This window comes from Lithobates pipiens, unplaced genomic scaffold (genome assembly GCF_037356315.1).
Source record: "Lithobates pipiens isolate NorthernLeopardFrog02 unplaced genomic scaffold, aLitPip1_a1.2 Scaffold_16, whole genome shotgun sequence".
In the NCBI taxonomy this organism is placed as follows: Eukaryota; Metazoa; Chordata; class Amphibia; order Anura; family Ranidae; genus Lithobates; species Lithobates pipiens.
In genome coordinates this window covers 495,312,249-495,335,718 of record NW_027507748.1, presented here as the reverse complement: position 1 = coordinate 495,335,718, position 23,470 = coordinate 495,312,249, and the positions used below count along the sequence as shown (strand labels likewise).

Here is a 23,470-nt window from a genome sequence, read left to right as displayed (position 1 = left end):
AATCTGCTAAATTTTCTAACAGAAACAAAGAAAAATTCGTTTTTTTACAGAATTTTCGGTATTTTTTCTTTTATAGCACAAAAAAAAAAAAACCCAGCGGTGATTAAATACCACCAAAAGAAAGCTCTATTTGTGTGAAAAAAAGGACAAAAATTTCATATAGGTCCAGTGTTGCATGACTGAGTAATTGTCATTCAAAATGCGAGAGCACCGAAAGCTGAAAATTGGTCTGGTTATTAAGGGTGTTTAAGTGCCCAGTGGTCAAGTGGTTAAATGAAACAATGGGGGTTATTTACGAAATTTAAATCCACTTTGCACTACAAGTGCACTGCAGTCGCTGTAAATCTGAGGGGAAGCTCTGCTGATTTTATCATCCAATCATGTGCAAGCTGAAATGCTGTTTATTTTCCTGGCATGTCCACCTTGGATTTACAGTGACTGCACTTCCAAGTGCACTTGTAGTGCAAAGTGGATTTGCCTTTTGTGAATAACCCCCCAGTGTGTGTTTAGTACCACTTTAATTGAGAAATGTAGGTGTCGGCATATGTCCACACCCTTTTATCGCCTCATTCATTAAATATGTACCGTATATGCAGTTTGGATTTGAGCACAGGCTTTTTTTTTTTTTCAATTCTGTTGCATAATGCAGATCAATGACCTAACTGGTTCCGTAGCTCTCCTCACACTTTGCCACTTTACTCCATCTTTGTGCTATATACAGTATACCCCTCTATTTTATGCTAGGAACAAGTAAGTTTGCATTCTGGTGGTAGATTAGGGATTGGCCAGAAAGGGATAACTTTTGGTGCATTTTGCCACCCTGAACATGTATTGCAGCAAACGGAGAGTTCCATGTTTTTTTTTTTTTTTTTGCCAACGCTATGCAATGGTGTAAAGCATTGTATAGAGCAGCAATTCTCAACCAGGGTTCCTTCAAAGGTTGCTAGTGGTTTCTTGGGCGGTGCCTAATTGACCATTTGATGGTGTCGCAATCATCACTTGATCACTTGACCGAGTCAACAGCATGACACCAATTAACTTTTTAGCTGTCTGTAAGGGGGGAGGGGGGCTTTCTTCCTTCTATTCACCACAGACCACCATTAAATTAGATTTAGCAGGGGGTCCTGGAGACCTGAACATTTTTTCTTCATGGGTTCCTCTGGATTAAAAAAGTTGAGAAAGGTATAGAGCAGTGATGGCGAACCTTGGCACCCCAGATGTTTTGGAACCACAATTCCCATGATGCTCATGCACTCTGCAGTGTGGTTAAGCATCATGGGAAATGTAGTTTGAAAACATCTGAGGCGCCAAGGTTTGCCATCTCTGGTATAGAGGGTCAATTCAGAATAGCAGGTGACACCAGTTACCCTAAAAGGAAGTAAAGGGATCTGTACTGTTGCCACAGGAAACAATGAAAACCCCACAGGGTTACTAGCTACTTCTATCCTCAAAAAAGTTTTGGAGGAACTTCCTCTTTAGCACAAAGCAGGATTTATCAATGGATTTCTGTTTTATGTGCAAAATGTTGAGTCTATAATCAACATAAACCAATAAAAGTGTTTCCAGTCTTCAGGTTTCCATTTTATATGCTCCTGTGCCCAATGTTGCCATATGACAAGTAAAAAGGCACAATGCTCAGGTACCTCAAAATGTGTAGTCCATAATAGTCTGGCGGCGAATGCAGGTGAGAAAATAGGTGAGTCTGTCAGGGCTGCCACCATGGAGACCAGAAGCAAGTTCCAGTAAAACTAGGAGAATTTTACCACCTGTTGCCCAATGTTGTCACCTTTTTCCTTTTCTAAGCCCTTGTACACACGGTCGGACATTCCGACGGAAAATGTCCGATCGGACCGTGTTGTCGGATAATCCGACCTTGTGTGGGCTCCATCGGACTGTTTCCGCCGGAATATCTGACCGACAAAGTTTTAGAGCTGGGCTATAAAATGTTCCGACAACATGATCCGATAGGACTTTGTCCGATCGTTTGTATAGAATTCCGATCGGACAAAGTGCCACGCATGCTCAGATCAAATTCCTAGACCAAAGCTATTGGCTACTAGCCTGAACGTAGTCCCGTCGTAACAAAATAACGTCATCACATTCCGAACGATCGGATTTTCCAACAACTTTGTCCGACCGTGTGTATGCAACACCAGTTTCGGACAAAATCCGTCGGACAGAATCCGACGGATTTGGTTGTTGGAATATCCGACCGTGTGTACAAGGGCTTAGACCGAAAAAATATTTTAGCCATGAGTTGCTTTCTGCTGCTTTAGCCTCTCTTCCTCAAGGGTTGACATGTTGTGAGCCGAGAGATACCCGCGCACAAACGTGTTGTAAAGAGTTGGGTATTTTGAGCAGTTATGGGCATCTTGTACCAGTCTTCTCCACTCCCTCAATAACAATGTTTTCACACACAGAACTGTGTCTCCCCAAGGTTTTCTTTCTTTTTATTCTTTTTAGGTTCTAGAAGTTCTAGTTCAGAAAATTCCTGTCAATTTCTCATATGCTGCAAGCACCAACAGTTAAAATGGCCGCACATGGATCAAAATTCAGCTGGTTCAGCGGGAACCGTCTGAATTTTGATCTGTGTGTAACGCTGTTCAACAGAAGCTGTTTTTTTAGACTGGCTTCTGTTGAATGATCCTGGTGGAAAACCAGCCAATGGGCTGCAACGCTGATCAGTGTATTCTGAAGACAGGGGAGTCCTGCTCTCTGAATACAAAGCTAAATATACATTTACATTTCCCTGCCAAGAAACATTATACCATTTTCTTTTTATTTATTTTTTTAATACACAGCAAAAGAGAGGAAAAAAAATAACATGCCATAATCAAGTGCTTTGTTTCTATCGCTGCCCCATTTTACCAATCCAGTACAGAGCAGAAGAAGGTGTGTCCAGTACAGCTTGCTATAAATCTCACACAAGTCCTTGTTTTATAGACTGAATGATTGGTCTTATTGTACTCGGCAAGGAAGAAACTGCAAGCAGCCACAATGAAACTGCTCGTTTGTTAACAAAAAGACGCTTTGTTTAATAAAGTACACATTTCTAATATCTAACTCAGTAGATGTTTATCTTGGAATACATGTCTAGTGCTATGATGAAACCTCCCACCTGTATAATCAAGAGTATTCTAGATGCATGGATGTGTTTTTGGAAGCGCAGAGCATGCCCCCCCCCTTTTTTTTTTTTTTATTATTCTCAGAATCCAAATAATAGGCTTGTAAGTAAATAAATGTCTAGTCATTAGTGCACCTCAAAGCTGGAAGAAAATAATAGCCATCTTCATCTCTACCTTTTTTGGATATGTTCCTGGTACCCCAGTGCATCTTATGCGGCATGCTGCAGATTTTAAAGTATAACTAAAGGCAATTTTTTTTTTTTTTTTGTATATAGTGCAGATGGATTAGAGCACCTGCCAGTTTTTTTTATTGCTTTCTGAGACTCTGTTAGGGTGATTTACATTTCTATTTGTTTTGTTGTTATTATGATACAGGATTTATATAGTGCCAACAGTTTGCGCAGCACTTTACAACATGAGGGCAGACAATACAGATACAATTCATAACGGGAAAATCAGAGGGCCCTGCTTGTTAGAGCTTACAAACGTGTTTACTATTATCATTGATAGGGAAAATAAAAGAAAATAGAATGAAAATCTTCCAATGGGGACACTAGTTCTGTTGACCTGGTGCCTTTTTTTTTTATTATGCTGGAGTTTCCTCTCACTTCCTGTGTGGGACAGGAAGTGAAGAGAAATCTCTGCAATAAGACACAGATGGCGGGAAAAAAATCTCACAGGGGCTATAACCCTCCCTTGCACTATCCAAATTAAAAAATAAGAACGGTTTTCTCTAATGTTCTACTTTAAGATAGTTTTAGGAGGGCACCATAGAAGAGGATATCTGTTACACTCCTGGGAAGGCTGTGCAGTATAAAACAAGCATGTGCACTGCCAATAAACAGTATGACATAAAATGTAACTTTGTAGGGGGGCTAAATGTAACAAGCGTACTCAAAAGGAACTTATTAAAAGCTGAAATTAAAAATCCTCCCTTGCAGTGGGGCTTGCCTTTTACCTTTGACACTGATGCCTCTGGTGCTTGGACGTTGCTCCTGCCTCATTGCAGAAGATCTTGAGATGGGTTCCTCTGACATTCATACATATACTATATATGGTAAATTTTATATTTTTACCTACCAGCATGCCTTTGAATTGTGGGAGGAAACCTGAGTACCCAGGCCACACAGGCACAAGTAGAATATGCACACTCCAGGCAGGTATTGCCGGTATTGCCATGCTTGAGATTCGAACTGATGACCCTAGTGCTAATCAATTAAGCTCTTCCTGCTTACTAGTAGTACTGCACAATGACTATGCTTTAGTGCAAAGCTCCTTAAATGCAAGTCTCTGGTTAGGTCTGGGCTGATTGAAAACAATAGACTTTCTGTTATGTGAGCATATCTTGTCAGTAATCAGACAGGGAGGCTGATCACATTGATAGGTATTTTTTTCTTTTATTGTATTGCTCTGCAAACTGCCCGGCCCATGTGCACCTTCTTTTAACCACTTCCAGACTGCCTGCCGTACTGCGGCATAGCGGCCCGGCTGTACGAAATCACGTACCTGTATGGAATTTTGTGCATGTGGTGTAAGGGGCGCGCCACTGGAGCGCGGCTCCCGCTGTGACCCACCGATCCTTCACAGGAGACACAGAGCAGAGGTGTACCCATGTAAACAAGGCACACCACTGAACTGTCAGTGAGGAAAAGAGACCTTCTGTTTCAGCTAAGCTGAAACATGATCTCTGTTTTCCTCCAGTGTAAGGGTCCTTTCACACGGGGCGGATCAGTTCTGATCCGCCCCGTGGATGTCCGTTTGCTCAGCGGGGATCACTCCGCCGATCCCCGCTGAGCAGGGAGATGACAGCTCCGTCTCTGCACACTGCGCAGGGACGGACCTGTCACAGCGCCACTCTCCCCTATGGGAGATCGGATGACGACGGACCGCAGTGCCCGTCGTCACCCGATCCGATCCGCAGACGGATGGAAAAATAGCTTTTTCCTCCGTTACACTTTTTCGGATCGGAGCGGGTCGGATGTCAGCGGACATGTCACCGCTGACATCCGACGCTCCATAGACCTCTATGGAGCACCCGTTCAGGTCCGCCTGAAAAACTGACAGGCGGGCCTGAACGGGACGTCAGTATGAAAGAGGCCTAACACTAAACCCCCCCCCAGAAAACACACACACACACACACACACACACACACACACACACAGTTAGAAAGCACCTCCCAGGGGACACACTTTACCCCTTGACCGCCCCCATAGTGTTAACCCCTTCCCTGCCAGTGTCATTTATTCAGGGATCAGTGCATTTTTTAGCACTGATTACTGTATTGGTGTCACTGGTCCCCAAAAAGTGTTACTTGGGGTCAGCTTCGTCCACCACAATGTCACAGTTCTGCTAAAAATCTGCCATTACTAGAAAAACAAATTAAATAAAAATGCCATATATCGAACCCATAGTTTGTAGACACTATAACTTTTGCGCAAACCAATCAATAAGCGCTTATTGTGATTTTTTGTTACCAAAAATATGTAGCAGAATATATATCGGCCTAAACTGATGATGAAATTAGATATAATTTTTTTTTATTATTATTATTGAGGATGTTTTATAGCAGAAAGTAAAGAAAATAGATTTTTATTCAGAATTGCTGCTCTTTTTTTGTTTATAGCGCAAAAAATAAAAAACTCAGATGTGATCAAATGCCACCAAAAGAAAGCTCTATGGGGAAAAAAAGACATCAATTTTATTTGGGTACAATATCACATGATGACCGCACAATTGTCAGTTAAAGCAATGCAGTGCCGTAACGCAAAAAATGACCTGGTCAGGAAGTGGGTAAAACCTTCCGGGGCTGAAGTGGTTGAAATCTACTTAGAAATTGACCAGAGCATGTGCTTTTATTGCTATGCCAATCACATCCCCTGATAGGAGAAATGAAACCGATCGCTGCTCCAGGTGAGTATAATAATCGACCAGAAAGGAAGAGCTGGGTGTTGGCTCTGGCTCGCCACTGTAACATGTAGACCAGATGAGGAAAATTAGCTACACACCAACATATGTCCAACAGGTTTATTGAACGACTACTCCCAGGACTAAAACAACGGACCTTGGTGCGATGTTTTAGTCCTGGGGGCAGTCTTTTAATAAACCTGTTGGATGTATGTTGGTGTGCAGCTAATTTTTCTCACTTGGTCTACATCCCTTGATGCACAGAATGCTACTAGATTGTCCAGCAAAACTGTGTCATAATCGGGGGCTTTTTTTTCAGGGGGAACTTGGTGGAACTCAGTTCCACCACCTCTGGCTCAGACCCTTGAGGGGGGGGGGGGCTGCTGAGCACAATCACTTGTAAACACGGAAGTCCGGTTTCTGTGTTTACAAGTGACAGCTCTGCACTCTGTGTGTAATGCAATATTGATATTTAATGCCCCTTTAGGACCCTCCTACTGTTCGTGAAATTTGACTGACCACACCCACTACGTGATGTGATTTGGAGGGTGTGGGTGGAGAGGTTTTGGGGGGTCGTGGGTGAGTTCCAGCACATATTATTTGAGGAAAAAAAGCCCTGGTCATAATGAATACAATACTCATATAGCTTTCAATTTTGCATTACAAAAGACGAGGCTTCAGTGAAATGTACGATTGTATGTAGTAGTAAACTGCACTCTAATAGTACTAGTATTAGGAGGATGGAAGCTGTAATTGGCATCCATTCCTGACCTATTGAGCAAAAGCTAAGAAGGGTTTAGCCACTTTTCTTTGTCAAGTGGCAATCTTCTCATTACATTTGTAGCATGAGCAAACGACTTCATGACTGTCATTTACTCCTTAACTGATTATATTGATTTAAGCTTTTGCTGGAGATGCTTCTTTAATTTATTCTTGAGTCGTATATAAAGCGTGTTGTTTTTAGTCTATGCAGTAATTAAAATTAATGTATTAGATGATTCTGGGATGAAGTGCTTGCTTCTTTAGCATTTCAAATTTAGCTTAATCAGATTAGATACAGTCGTTAGATAATAAAAGAAGTTGGATTTACAGTTTAGGTGTAAACATCACTTAAGAGAATAAAGAACAATACTATGTAAGGATTATTAGCAGTAGGGAAGCCCTGAGCCCCACTTTAGTGTATGTTTTCCCCCCACGGTGCACTGGCGTCATATAGCCAGAGAGCTGTATGAATAAATGACTGTAAATGTAGGTTGTATCATGAACCAGCACTTATTGATTTCCAGATGCCCACAAAGGCACCCAATAATTGTTTGCATGGCCCCACCCACTGTACTTATGCCTCTTTCAGAAGGGCGGACTTCGCCTGCTCAGCGAGGAATCAGTCTGCTGATCCCCTCCGAGCAGGCAGATGACCGATACATATCCGCTCCGCTTATGCAGAGTGGACACGGACACAGCCAGCTGTCCTCTGTGGGCGGACGGATCCAAACGAACCACCTGTCTGTTTGCCTTTCGACTGTCACCTGATCCGATCCGCCAGATCGGATCAGGGGAACAGATCCCCCATCCGTCTGTTTTAAGTGGATAGGATCAGATCGGATGTCAGGGGGTGTCACCGAACACGTCTGTTTACATCCGCTGCTTCATAGAGGGTAATGGACGATCCGATTCAGTCCGTTTAAAAGAACTGACAGGTGGACCTGATTGGTCCACCCCTGTAAAAGCAGCATTACAGTGCACCTGAATTCATAAAGTGAAGATTTGCTATGTTATTGAGAATATCTAGAAGCGTTAATTGTGCCTAGGCAGTGCACTGAAAATATGTATTTTTTTTGTCTGTAAATCCTCTTTAAATATAGCAGTATACTTCCTGATTTATGTGCCTACAACCTCCTAGCTTTGTATCTGCAGTGTGACGTCTAAGGCACTGCAGCCTCTGACTGCTAGTCTTAGGAGATTTAGAGTGAGAGTTGTCACTACTGGGATGCTCACTGTTTTCCTACTGGAGGATCTCACATAAGGATGCAAAGCCCTGCCTCTACCAAGATGACCGCACACAAAGAGACGTAGTCCAGATCAAGGCATGTAATGGGGAAAGATCAGCTGCAGGTAGACATACTAGTAGATGTTCCAGTGATGTCATTGTCTATTGTGGATATGAATATCTCCTAAATGGCGCAGGTTTGTGAGCCATTCATTGTACCTACAGGTAAGCCTAATTGTAAGCTTACCTGTAGGTATAAGTTCATATAGACAGTTTACTAAACTGTAAACCTAAAACAATATATGGTAGCATACTTTTCATTGCAACTGTTTAGTTTGTTTCTTTGCCTCTGTAGGCTTTCCTTTAGTGTTTTGTACCTGATGATCCTGTCAGTAAGTTCATTCTCCTCCCCTTACTGTTTTTTCAGACTAGGGTCTCGCCACATTCAAACTGCATTGCCTTTGTGATTCGCAGCTGGTGTCCGTGCAATCTTAAAGCGGAGTTCCAATAAAAAAAAAAAAAAAATTAAGTCACCTGCTACAAATACTGCAGCTGCTGACTTTTAATAATCGAACACTCACCTGTCCCGCGGTCCAGCGATTCGGGGGAGCGAAGCCCCACTTGTCTCCTCCTCCTCTCTGTGGTGCCGGCATTGTCACTGTGGGTGCCCGGCTGTGGCTTCACAGCCGGTTACGCACCACGCATACACGAGCTGTGCTGCGCACTGTGACTGGCCGGGCAATCATCTGGGAACTGTGACGTGTCCCAGATGATTGAGAGGGAGGAGGGAGAGGTGATCTCCCTTCCGGGCACCGCGGGTGTGCCGGGAGGAAGTGGGAGCTGGGACCCTTTAAAAGGAGGGTTTTTGCTCCCCCCCAAAAAAGAAATGTGGCATGTCAGGGGGTTATCTTCCCTTAAAGGGGAAGTTCCAATTTTGGATGGAACTCTGCTTTAACGACACCCCAAATGTAGGTCACAATGGTAGTGCATTTGCCTGCACCAGATCGCATGGTATAAATGGACTATGCAATCCGGTTGCAGTGCAGTTCCAAAATTGCTGCATGCATGTCTTTTGGTGCGATGCAGTGTGATTTGAGCCCATCCAAAATGAATGGGATAAAATCACACCACACTGATTTGCATGATATCTGGACAGTAATACGGTGCAGTTCCTGTGCAATTCACATGTGGTGCATAGTGTGAACTGAGCCTCAGGGTGACAATGCTGCTTGTGTGTGTCTATACAGGAGCAGTGTCATCGCCCTTATAAGCAGACACTACCTGCTTGGAGTTTGCATGTCCTCCCTGTGCCTGTGTGGGTTTCCACCCACACTCCAAAGACATGCTGGTAGGTTGGCTCCTGTCTAGATTGGCCCTAGTATGTGTATGTATGAATGTGAATTGGGGCCCTTAGATTGTAAGCCCCTTGAGGGCAGGGATTGATGTGAATGTACAATATATATAAAGCGCTGCGTAAATTGACAATGCTCTTGAAGTACCAATAATAATAATAGAAAGCAGTCTTCTGCTGTGAGCTATAGGCTAATGTGTCATTGCTCGGCATGTCACCATGTCCAGCCTGTTTCTTTAGAAGAAGTGAAAAAGCACATGGGAAGTGTTGTCCTTCATGAACTGCCCATGTTGGGGCAAGGGTGCACAAACCCCAAACAGTCATTGTAAGCTGCAGTGTTATGTGCCCTATACAGCTCTCAACAAAAGTGTTCCATATAGTGTAGAAAAAATGCCATGCCATTTTTCAGTGTTGGTTTGTAATGTATGTAGGGGTAATCTTTCCCTTCTTATGTACCATTACGTGTCCATGACCATACCAGTTTTGTGTCAGTTTTTTTTAAGTTGTGGGGGTATCAGGGTGGGTAAAGGTGAAGTACTTGGGGCCCCTTTCACACGATCCGACTGATCTGTCCGTCTGTCCATTTTTGTCCAAGGGAAGGCAGATGTCAACGGATATGTGTCCGCTGACACCGGCCTGGCATCCAATCCGACAAAATCCACTGAAAACAGACGTGTAGCGATACGTTTACCATCCATCCAGCAGATTAGATAGGATTGGTTGAACGGATAGGTTGTACGTTTTCATACGATCTCCCCATAGAGGAGAGCGGGACTGACAGATCCATCTCTGCAAGAGACGGACCTGTGATCCATCTGCTCGGGGGGGGGGCGGGGGGAGATCAACGGAGCGATCTCCACTGAGCAATAGGAGTCCGTCCAACGGATCCACCCCTGTAAACGTGGCCTGAGATGCTACACTGGAAAACATGGGTTCACTTCAATTGGGTTGTTTTATTCTGTTTAGGTGCCATGGTAAGTATGCTTTTGAAAACATTGAGTTGTATTTTCTTCCCGTACATTAAATATATATGAAGTAGGTATGTGAACCGTGTTCTGAAGCAATCCGTCATACTAATAATATTTATTTGTCTTTTTTTCTTTCTTTTCATTCTCTTAGTGGCTTTCATTTTTAACTGGATTGGATTCTGTTTATCATTTTGCATAACCAACACAATTGCTGGACGCTATGGAGCAATCTGTGGCTTTGGATTATCACTGATCAAATGGATTTTAATTGTCAGGGTAAGTTTATTTTCCCATCTGTTTTTTAATTTGAAATCACATTGCTGTTGTGCAGTTAAACTTGTATTTGCATTGAGTTTTCTGTTGTAATTATACATTATCTTGAAAAATTGTAATAGCCTTCAGATGTAGATTCAACTAAACAAAGATGTTTTTCTATGGGAGATACTGCGTACCCATATCAAGGTACATAGGCAACGTGTAGTGCCTTAAAGCGATAGTAAAGTCTTGGGGTGGGGGGAGAGTTTTCTCCTGCAAGGTATTATCATAATGTGCTAGTATGCCCCACATACTAGCATATTATGAGAAACTGACCTTGAAACAAAGCCCTCCAACTGAGCGCTGTCACTGCTGCAGGTGCTTCCATCTTCACCCGGTCTTCCTTCTGGGTTTGGGGACTCTGAGCGCCTGACTGGACAAGCCATGATGATGTCACTCCCGCGCACATGCTCGGTCACAGCACACCACTTTGAAGGTATGCTGTTCCTTCAGAGAGTATGCAAAATGAGAGTTTACTACCACTTTAAATCTGTGATATGAAAGTAAATAGAATAGGTAGTTAGGTGACATTTTCTCATTCTCGCACCCTCAGAACTAGAAGTGCACTGATTATTTGCCTTAAGGCCCCTTTCACAAAGTCATGCGATGTTGACAAAACAGTCGTACGACTGTGGATCAAACTTTGCCCTGCGACTTGAAGTCCGACTTCAATTAACAGGGATCCGACTTTGATCCCTGACAATATCAGGCACTGTCTGGTATGAATCTGTGCGTGGTGTTCCCCATAAGATGTAAAAAAAAAAAAAAAAAAAAAAAATAGCATGGGTTCCCCCTCCAAGAGAAGACCAGGCCCTTCGGTCTGGCATGGATTTTTTTGGCGTGGGGGCCCCTAAATCCATACCAGACCCTTATCCGAGTACACAGCCCGGCAAGTCAAGAAAGGGGGTGGGGTCGAGTGCGCACCCCCCCACCCCACGATACCAGGCCGCATGCCCTCACCATGCCCTGAGGCAGGGGGGAGTGCAGGGCCCCCCGTGTTGAGGGCATGCGGCCTGGTATGGTACCCCCTTTGCTGACCTGCCGGGCTGTGTGCTCGGATAAGGGTCTGGTGTGAATTGGTTTGGGGGGGGGGGGACTCTCACGCCACTTTTTTTCAGGGGGGTTTCCCTTAAAATCCATATGAGACTGAAGGGCCTGGTATGCTCTTGGAGGGGGAACCCATGCCTTTTTTTTTTTTTTTTTTTTTAACAATTTGGCGTGGAGTTGCCCTTCAAGATCATCAGCGCACAAATCGCATGCCAAAGTCGGATCAGTGATATTCAGTGGGCTGAAGTAGGATCAACGTCGGACCAGAGTAGTGCAGGGACTACTTTGAAGTTGGAACGACTTGTAGTCGTACTAATATGAATGGTAGTCATTGGAAATCATTGGGAACAACTTGTCATGCTACTTTGCAGTCCTAAATTGTGGGACGAGTCGCACAAGTGTAACACACTATTGAGGAATACGCTTTACTCGTATTTTATGTCTGAGGTTTGCAACCACTTTAAGGGCTATTCACACCATTGCATACATCAGCGCCTTGTAGTGGTTTTCATTTATAATGGCACCACAATGCACTAAGGGAATATTCATGCACTACAGCTCACAGAAGTACACTATTATCCATTGTGGTGTACTGTGTTGCAAAAATGGTGAGGTATTGTGCTGGTGAAACATTGTTGCAGCATTCCGCCTAATGCCCAGCACACACAATGAGATGAATGATCGTCCGTTTTTTTTTTTTTTGCATGCAAATCTCAGATCGAATTTGATGAGTTTACTAAAGTCACGAAAATTCTCATACGACAGAATGACAATTCGGAAGTGTTGTCATGTGTTGTAATGCATTTGTATTGCATTTTCAAATGACAGCTGTACTGATTAAACAAAAATTGTATGATCTGGCATCGTACTAAATTTTTTTTTTGTTTGTATGTCCGATCAAATAATATCAGATGAACTGTCTTGATTCGGCTCTCGAAAGCTCTGTTCTTGGATTTATCGTACGATCGCTTTGAAAGTGGTATTTTTCATACGATTTTCTGATCGTGTGTACCGGGCATAAGGCATTTTAAGCTAAGCGACTTTTCACTTAATACTCCTAGAAAATGGGCAAATACCAATTTGAAACATACAGTATATGTGGACAGTCTTTCCTGGCTCCAAAATGTGCATTTCTGTTGATCTGGTTTTCGATCCCAGACTTCGCAGCCAAGCCCTGCGGCCGTTTACTTCAATGCTATAGTCAAATTCGTACAGGCCAGTCGAGGTGGGGAAAGGAGCAGTCACTTCTGTGCTCTCTACTGAAAACGTTCCACTCTATTTGTATATATAACACCTGCTCCAGGTTGGTCCATAGATAGCCAGACTATCAGAAGAGGAAAAAAAAACACGCTTTGTTCACTAAAAGCTTCTCTATTTTATCCAACGTTGGTACAGGACAAAAGATTAATCTCTGATGCCAATTCCGGCTGTATAAAAGAAAAATCGATAGCACTTTATTTTGTGTCCTGTGGTAAGTAGGAGTAAAAGAAAGACGTTTTTAGGGGACAATAGAGCAAGAGAGTTTCTTTTTCTTTATTTTGATGTTGTCGAGACTGGGAAGAAGCCTAAATGGTGTCTTTGGCTGGCTAGATATACACCACTCAAATTCTGACCAATTTTGCCTGAATAAGCTAAAGTGCCGAGTCATAGGTGGCCCTATTGTTACTACCACGCTTGACAAACTTAAATTAGAAAAGAACAAAGGGGCCAGGTGGAAAATTAAATGCAGAACAGTGATTGCGTCCTCTCAGGAGCAGTGCAAATTTGGTTATTCAGACAGCCACAGGCACTGTGGTCACCTTAACTGCTTAAGGACTGAGCCTCTGTCTGGGATTTGTTGTTTACAAGTTTTTTTTTTTTTTACTTAGAACCCCCAAACATTATATATATATATATATATATATATATATATATATATATATATATATATATATATATATATAATATATATATTATAAAAAAAATTCCCAACACCCTAGAAAATAAAATGGCGGTCGTCGCAATACTTTCTGTCACGCTGTATTTGCGCAGCAGTCTTACAAGCACACTTTTTTTGGAAAAAATAAAAAAATTTTAAGAATTTAAAAAATAAGACAACAGTAAAGCTAGCCCAATTTTTTTTTTATATTGTGAAAGAGAATGTTACGCCGAGTAAATTGATACACAACATGTCACGCATCAAAATTGCACCTGCTCATGGAACGGCGATAAACTTTTACCCTTAAAAATTTCCATAGACGACGTTAAAAAAAAAAAAAATTCTACAGCTTGCATATTTGGAGTTACAGAGGAGATCCAGGGCTAGAATTATTGCTTTCTCTCTACCGATCCTGGCGATATCTCACATGTGTGGTTTGAACACCATTTCCGTATGCGTTCGCTTCTGCACGCAAGCTCGGCAGGACGGGGTGCCAAAAAAAAAATTCCTTATTTATGTTACCTTTTTTTTATTTTTACACTGTTCTTTTAAAAAAAATAAAAAAAAATAATTGTATCACTTTTATTCCTATTACAAATGTAAACATCCCTTGTAACTTGTAATAGAAAAAAAGCATGACAGGACCTTTTAAATATGAGATCTGGGGTCAGAGAGACCTCAGATCTCATATTTACACTAAAATGCTATAACTATAAGTCCCTTTAAGAGCTATGGGCGGAAGTAACGCTTTGACATCGCTTCTGCCCTTCAATGATATGGAGATGGGTGGGGGCCACTCACTCATCTCCATGTCAGGTTAGGGAAAGGATCCGATCGCCTCCACCGGAGCATGGCGGGAGAAGGGAGGCGGCAACTCGCACCAATAAAAGTGATCTTGCGGCGAATCCACCACAGAGACCACTTTTATCTTGAAGCGGACTGCCCGCCTAAGAAGAGGATACCAGGCTTATGGCAGCTAGCTGCTGCCATAACAATGATATTCCTCTTTAAAGTACCAACGTATAACGGCGGTGGGCGGTCGGCAAGTGGTTAATACAATAGCCAGTCTCGGAGATTCCTCCCTCCTCCATTTTGTTTTAGGGCAGATGGAGGAATCAAATTGTTTTCTATCATTTAGTCCACAGACTGAACTAGGGAAATCTATGCGTGTATGGCTAGGTGCAAATCTAGGCTTGTTCCCAGTCTCAACACGCAAAAGAAAATGTAAAATCTTAATCTAGATTTACTAAAACGATTGTGCACAGAATCTGGTGCAGCTGTGCATAGTAACCAATCAGCTTCTAACTTCAGCTTGTTCAATTAAGCTTTGGCAATAAGCCCACGTAAACATTGAGGGCGGGTTTAAAATTCAGCAGAACTCGCACGGTTTTAAACCGGCATTTCAGTGGAACATTGGCGCGATTTGACAGACATCTGTGCGGGTTGCTGCACAGCTGTCTACTGAAATCGCCCCCCAAAGTCGCCAAAAGTAGTACAGAACTACTTTTGGGAACCAGTGCGGCGCCACAAAGTTGGCATCGCACCAATTCGGATGTTGCCATTGCTGGCAATAGGCTTCGATTTGGCATGCGATTTGACATGTCAAATATGAACGTGGGCTAAAACGTAGAAGGTGATTGGTTACTATGCACAGCTGCATCAGCTTATGTGTGTATCCGTTTTAGTAATGTAGGATACACGCGATAAGAAAATCGGACGAACGTTCGTCCAGTTTTTCACGATGTCGTAACCGATGATGTAACCGAAAATTATGAAAATTCTTGTACCACAAAGGCTTTGTTTGTTGTTTGCTTCTGATCATGCGTAATCTTTCTTTTCCAATTTATTTATTTTTTGTACGAAAATCATACGAAAACAGTACACATTAAGCGAAAATCGTTCATTCTGTTCCCGCACGAGAAACATTTTGGAGTTTGTCCCTTTGAGAATTTCCGTCCGAAAAATTGGCTGTCGACTGTTGTGTACACACGAAAATCGTACGAAAATTCTTTGGCTGAAAATGTCCGCCTGATTTTCTTATAGTGTGTACAAGCCTTTAATTTCCCCCTCTGTGCCCACTAAAAACGTCTTTCTTTTATTCCCGATTAGCAGAGGATTCAAGGTAAAGCTCTAAAGCCTTTTCTTTCTGGACAGCGGGAAATTGCGTCAGAGCTTAATCTTGTGTCCTGTGCTAAGTTGGAATAAAAAAAGAAGCTTTTAGTGAACATTGTGTGGTTCTTTTTTTTTTTTTTTAACTTTTTTTTATTTATTAGGAGGCAGACTCCATTTATTAGATTTACGGCACAGGGTGACGCAGAAAGGCCTAATTAGTTTACATTGCTGCCCTTCCTCTCCTAGACTGAATACGGTCATGGAAAGTATTATAAGAAGCTTTTACTAAGACACGCTGTACTAAAGGAGTACCTTTTTTAAAATATATTTCGGTATATTTAATGAATATATAACTGAATAAAATGGTTTTCTTTCATATCTGCCTATAGTTGCACTTTATGTATACTTATAGATCGCTGTTGTGGCAGCATTGCTGTACACCGATTTGGCCACTGTGTGTCAGTATTGCTTCAGTTTTTGTGCAGACAGGTTTTGTTTGGGTTTTATATTTCTCCACTGTTCTGGAAAGATCTGTGTTTGAGCATGAAAATGCCAGATTTTTTTTTTCTTCTTCTTCTTCTTTTTAATTTTTTTTTTTTTTTTTTTTTTTTGGGTGAATACAGATTTTAACGTTGTATTTCTGCATTATGAGAGTTAGAATCTAGTTGTTACGCCCAATACCCGAATTTACCAGTAAAATCCAGAAAAGAAAAAAAAAAGGCTCTCCTATGCTGGTCCTAAACGATACAATATTTATTACCAAGGCATAGGAAATGGCAATAAAGAGCATTTATTTCCAGCTAATGTTCTTGGGGTCGATTTTTGAAATTCTCGGAAATCTCTGCACAGCGTTTTCTGGTTCTCAGTGCTAAGACGAAACTGTTCAATTTGTGGTTTGATCTTTTACAGCCCCAATAATCACGCTGCGTGCAAAGAAAATGCCGCATCTGGGGAAAGATCTTTAGTACGGATAGTCAGCTCTGTGCACTTTTTATGTGAGAGGTTTTATTAGGTCTGTCCAGTGTCATGGGAACCGAGGTCAGAGCCGTGCCATCTGGATTGGGCTCTGAAGGGCCAGGATGCCCATATAACATAGATATTATGTTCCTGTCTGCTGATATTGACTTCATTCCAGCTAAGATTAACTTTACCTCTACTGGCAGCTATAGTCTTTCCTTTAGCGGTGATAGAAGACCCATAGAGAGATACGCGTTATGCACGCCAGGCTTCCTCTGCTGGTGTGGGGACCGGTGTTAAACCTCTGTCCATTCCAATTACACTTTGGCACCTGTGCCTTGTTAATATACAATATGTTTTTTCTGAATCCTATTAAATTGGATGCACTAGTGGCATATTATTATGGATTTGCTGAAGAGCGAGCGCACAGTAGAAGCTCGCTCTTCTCTCTAATTGAAAGTCGAATGTAGAGCAGAGAGAAAGAGCAACGAGCATCTCTTCTGAGTCAATCTGCACTTCGACTATTTGAACGCTCTAAAGAGAAGTTTTTCATTTCAACACAGCAGTTCAAGCTGACCTCCAAGAATTCTCTTTTTATTTTATTTTAAAGCTTATATTGTTTTAGCTTGGTTACATCTGATTATTCATATCTCACATCCATTGTCAGGGATGCAGAAATGCACTGCAGCAGCCCGTGCTTTATACACTTAGAATTGGTCTTTTCTGGATGCTGCTCAAGCGATTTGCCATATGTATACTTTTTTTTTCAATTAAATCATTTTTATTTCGACACACAAAACATTTCCCACAAATAACCCCACCCAAATACACCTACCAAAAAAAATTGTATACTTAAAGCGTAGTTCCACACAAAAATGGAGCCTTCGATTTTCGGAACGCTCCCCCCCTCCGGTGTCACATTTGCCACCTTTCTGGCGGGAGGGGGTGAAGATACCTGTATAAGGTATTTGCACCCCCTTCCGGGCATAGACTCCTGCAGGGGGTCTACGCCACTTCCTCCATTCCTCTGCTGTCTGGTGAGAGACGCACAGGTCCCAGAGACAGCAGGGATCATTAGGATAGGACTTCCGAATGTGCAGTAGGGAACCAGAAAGTGAATCCGCTTCCTGATTCCCTTACCGAAGATGGCGGCAACAGCACCCGAGGGACTTTTCGGCTTTGGGTGCCGACATCACGGGCGCCCTGGACAGGTAAGTATCCTTATTTTAAAAGTCAACAGCTGCAGTATTTTTAGCTGCTGCCTTTTTAAAAAAAGAAACCATTTTGGCGAACCTCCGCTTTGAAGCTGAACTACACTGCGCACCACAAACCAAAAATGCGACTTCATTCATTTTTAGTATTCAAAGCAAACTCTCCCATCCCATGTCTTCATGCTTTATTTTGCTGAGAAACCACTTTGAAAAACAACCCACTAGCATTTCTGGCTGTGGCCATTTTGAGTAAGGGAAACGATTCATGTAGCATTTACCGTACTTTCTGGAATCCATCTGTCCTTAGACCAGGCATACATGCATGAGAGAGTGCTTAGCTGAGAAAACCCCTCCTCCCCTCCTGAAGAATTCTGGGATGTATGACATCATTTGCATACCTCACAACTTTTTTGAGATAGGAATGAGGGACATCTATTACAACATATAATAAAGGTATACTTTTGGTCACATTTACACAGCATTGTCGTGATGTGGTAGTTTGTGTCGCAATTTGCTGCTTTGAAAAATAGTACTGTGTGCACACTGCCCTCATAGGGAACAAGGCACTGAGACTGCTCCATGGAAGGCTGCCCAGCACAATCTTTGCACCCATGGTGTGAACAAGTCATTAAAGGTTCAAATCACTAAGGCTAGTTATACATTTATTATTATTATTATTATTATACAGGTTTTATATAGCGCCAACAGTTTGCTCAGCGCTTTACAACATAAGGGCAGACATTACATTTACATTACAATTTGGCACAAGAGGAATAAGAGGGCCCTGCTCGTTAGAGCTTACAATCTAAAAAGGAAGGGGCAATTGATACAGGAGGTAATTGCTGTGGGGGATGAGCTGATGGGGGAAGTAAAACAGTGTTAGTTAGAAGCAGGATAGGCTTCTTTGAAGAGAAGGGTTTTCAGGGATCGTCTAAAGATGGATAGATTAGGGGACAGTCGGACAGATTGGGGTAGGGAGTTCCAGAGGATGGGAGAAGCTCTGGAGAAATCCTGGAGGCGAGCATGGGAGGAGGGGACAAGGGAGCTAGAGAGCAGGAGGTCTTGAGATGAACGAAGAGGGCGGTTTGGTTGGTATTTTGGGACCAGGTCAGTGATGTAGCTGGGGGCAGAGTTATGGATGGCTTTGTAAATTATTGTTAGTACTTTGAATTTTATTCGTTGGGTGAGTGGAAGCCAGTGCAGGGATTGGCAGAGAGGGGTGGAGGACACTGAATGGCTGGTAAGGTGGATGAGTCTGGCAGCGGCATTCATTATGGACTGGAGGGGGGATAGCCTATGTAAAGGTAATCCAACGAGGAGGGAGTTGCAGTAGTCGAGGCGAGAGATGACCAGGGAGTGAATTAGAAGCTTGGTGGTGTCATTAGTTAAAAAGGGGCGTATTCTGGAAATGTTGCGGAGGCTAAGGCGGCATGATTTGGACAGGGCTTGTATGTGGGCCTGAAAGGACAGTTCGGAGTCTAAGGTTACCCCTAGCACCTTGGCATGTGGGGATGGACTGATAGATGTGCCATTGATCTTGACAGAGAAGTCAGGTGAAGGGGTACGTGGGGGAGGAAATATTAAGAGCTCGGTTTTAGATTAAGTTTGAGGAAGTGGTGTGACATCCAGGCTGATATGTCTGTTAGTAGATCAGCGATGCGTGAGGAGACTGATGGGGTGAGCTGAGGGGTAGAGAGATAGATTTGGGTGTCATCAGCATATAAATGGTAGCGAAAGCCATGGGAGGCTATCAGCTGACCCAAGGAGGATGTGTAGATCGAGAATAGTAGAGGTCCAAGGACAGAACCTTGAGGGACCCCAACGGTAAGAGGAGTTGGAGAAGAGGAAGTGGAGTTGTAAGTGACACAGAAGGTGCGATGAGATAGGTAAGATTCAAACCAACGGAGAGTGCAGTCATGGAGACCAAGCAAATTGAGTTTTTTGAGGAGGAGGGGGTGGTCAACTGTATCAAAGGCAGCAGAAAGGTCCAAGAGTAAGAGTATGGAATAATGACCGTTGGTTTTGGCTGTTAGTAAGTCGTTGGTGAGTTTTAGAAGGGCAGTTTCTGTGGAGTGCTGTGGGCGAAATCCAGACTGAAAAGGATCGAGAAGGTTATTTTCAGTGAGGTGGTTGCTCAGTCGGTTATAGACTAAACGTTCGAGGAGTTTGGAGGCAAAAGGGAGTAAAGAGATGGGTCTTAAGTTGTTAAGATTGGTGGGGTCTGAGGCCTTTTTTGGTATGGGAGTGACTAGTGCATGTTTTAGAGGGTTGGGGAAGATGCCAGTAGAGAGTGAGAGGTTGAAGATATGAGTTAAGGAGTGTAGGATTGAGTCAGATGGTGACCGTAGTATTTGAGAAGGAACAGGGTCCAGGGGGCAGGAGGTTAGGCGGGCATTAGAAAAAAGTTTAGTGACTTCCTCTATAGTAGCTGGGTCAAAAGAGGAAAGTATTGATTGTGCAGGAGGACAGGGAGTGTAAGGTGAGGGAGATGTCTGTAGAGCGGAGATCTCGAGACGAATCGTCTCAATCTTATTTTTGAAGTGATAAGCAATCTCCTGGGCAGTGAGTAAGTTAGTGGGTGGGGGTAATGGAGGACGAAGTAGAGTGGTAAAGGTAGAAAAGAGTTGACGGGGACTGCGTGAGAGGGTGTTAATGAGAGTGATAAAATAGGTCTGTTTGGCAGCGTGCAGGCAGGAATGGTATTTTTGGAGGGCAGATTTATATTGGCTGAAATCTTGCTGTGACTTAGTTTTACGCCACAAACGCTCAAGAGCACAGCTACGTTTTTTGAGGCTTCTGGTATTGTCTGTCTGCCAGGGTTGCAGCGGCCGGGGCTTGATTCTGTGCGTAGTAAAGGGGGCCAAGGTATCCAGGGTGGATGACAGCGAACTGTTGTAGACAGAAGTAGCCAAGTTGGGGCAGGACAAGGAGGAGATTTTGTCGTAGAGACAGTCTGTAGCAGAGAAAAGAAGAGAAGGGTTAAGATGGCGAAGGTTTCTACGGGTAATAGTTTGGTAGTTGGAAGGCAAGGAGGAGGCAGACAAGGAGAGATTGAAACTAATAAGGTGGTGATCAGATAGAGGAAAAGGAATATTGGAAAGGGTGTGCGGAGTGCATAGGTAGGAGAAGATAAGGTCAAGGCAGTTGCCAACAGAGTGAGTGGAAGCACTTGTCCATTGTTTTAGATCAAAAGAGGAGGTTAGGCTCAGCAGCTTAGAAGTGGCAGGAGTGTTAAGATTAACAGGGATGTTAAAGTCACCAAGAATGAGTGTTGGAATTTCAGAGGAGAGAAAGTAGGGTAGCCAGGCAGAGAAGTCATCAAGGAAGTTTGATACCGGTCCAGGGGGGCAATAGATCACAGCAATTCTCAATGAAACCGGAGAAAATAGGCGAATACAGTGAGCTTCAAATGAAGAGAGGGACAGAGAGGGGGGTGGATGAAGAACCTGGAAAGTGCTTTGAGGGGATAGGAGAATTCCAACACCACCTCCTTTCCGTCCACTAGGCCTGGGAGAGTGAGTCCACAGGAGGCCACCATAGGAGAGAGACGCAGGAGAAGGAAGGTCAGATTCTTGAATCCAGGTCTCAGTAATTGCAAGTAGGTTCAGAGAGTTAGTGATAAATAGGTCATGGACAGTGGTGAGTTTGTTACAAACAGAGCGGGCATTCCAAAGGGCACAGGAGAAGGGGAGGCTGGCTCTAGGCTGAAGAGGAATAGAAATGAGATTGTGTGGATTGCGGCTGCTAGCAGAGGATGGGCTGTGCTGGGTATGTTGGCCGAAGGTAAATGATTGTGGTCCAGGATTTGGGGAAATATCTCCAGAAGTTAGGAGAAGCAGAAGGGTGAGAGAGGTGATATGGGAGTGTGACTTATGTGGGGGGACACGTCCCAATGGCCTGCAGGCTTTATTGGTATTGTAGAATTTTCTTTTAGATTTACCCAAACCATAAAATATGGGGTCAGACCCAAACACTTTTAATTTGTATGCAGTCAGGCAGGCCCTTACACTACATACACTATATTACCAAAAATATTGGGTCACCTGCCTTTACATGTACATGAATTTTAATGGCATCCCAGTCTTAGTCCGTAGGGTCCAATATTGAGTTGGCTCATTCTTTGCAGCTATAACAGCTTTAACTCTTCTGGGAAGGCTGTCCACAAGGTTTAGGAGTGTGTCTATGGGAATGTTTGACCATTCTTCCAGAAGTGCATTTGTGAGGTCAGGCACTGATGGAAGAGATGGCCTGGCTCTCAGTCTAGGCTCTAATTCATCCCAAAGGTGTTCTACTCATTCATCCGTGTCTTTATGGACCTTGCTTTGTGCACTGATGTTCAGTCATGTTGGAACAGAAAGGGGACATCCCCAAACTGTTCCCATAAAGTTGGGAACATAAAATTGTCCAAAATGTCTTGGTATGCTGACACCTTAAGAGTTCCCTTCACTGGAACTAAAGGGCCCAGCCCAACCCCAGAAAAACAACCCCACACCATAATCCCCCCTCCACCAAATGATTTGGACCATTGCACAAAGCAAGCTCCATAAAGACGTGGATGAGCGAGTTTGGGGTAGAGGAACTTGACTGGCTTACTCAGAATCCTGACCTCAACCTGAAAAAAACACCTTTGGGATGATCTAAAGCGGAGACTTTGAGCCAGGCCTTCTTATCCAATATCAATGCCTGACCTCACAAATGCGCTTCTGGAAGAACGGTCAAACATTCCCATAGACACTCCTAAACCTTGTGGACAACCTTCCCAGAAGAGTTGAAGCTGTTATAGCTGCAAAGGGCGGGCCAACTCAATATTGATCCCTACGGACTTAGACTGGGATGCCATTAAAGTTCATGTGCGTGTAAAGGCAGGTGTCCCAATACTTTTGACAATATAGTGTAGTAGTTGAAGGTTAATGTGGAGGACATAGAACAAGTAAAATTGTATAATGTATGGCCAGCTTAAGATCATTTTGTTTCCAGATTTTTCAAAATAGCCACATATCACACACTTATTTATTTTTTTATTTTTTTATACTCTTTCTATAAAAAGTCATTGTCCACGTGCAGATTTGTTTCCTTTTTAGCCCCTGTACACACGGTTGGAGATTTCGACAACCAAATCCGTCGGATTTTGTCCGTCGGATCTTGTCCGAAACTGTTGCATACACACGGTCGGACTAAGAAAAATCCGATCATTCAGAACGTGATGACATAATTTCGTTACGATGGGACTACGTTCAGGCTAGTAGCCAATAGCTTTGATGTAGGAATTTGATCTGAGCATGCGTGGCACTTGGTCCGATCAAAATTCTCTACACATGATCGGAGTATGTCCGATCGAACCAGTTGGTCGGGAAATATTTCCAACATGTTGGAAAATTGGGTCCGATGGATATTCCGACGGAATCAGTCTGATGCATACCACACACAGTCGGATTATCCGACAAAACGGTCCGATAAGACTCATTCCGACAGATTCTCCGACCGTGTGTACAAGGGCTAACAGTGTGAAAGTTGAGGAAAGAAAAATAAATTGCATTATGCAATGGTGCTGCCAAATCCTCGTGAGTCACAGAC

At 43.1% G+C, this 23,470-nt stretch overlaps 1 protein-coding gene across 2 annotated transcripts in view; it reads left to right on the top strand.

The window, feature by feature from the left end:
• The window catches only part of NDFIP2 (Nedd4 family interacting protein 2), a 181,301-nt gene that overhangs the window by 127,004 nt on the left and 30,827 nt on the right, over positions 1-23,470 (top strand). For both annotated transcript variants that reach the window (XM_077483057.1, XM_077483058.1), the window contains one exon: positions 10,488-10,612. In XM_077483057.1, the coding sequence (XP_077339183.1) occupies positions 10,488-10,612 (125 nt within the window). The remainder of the gene's footprint in view (positions 1-10,487; positions 10,613-23,470) is intronic.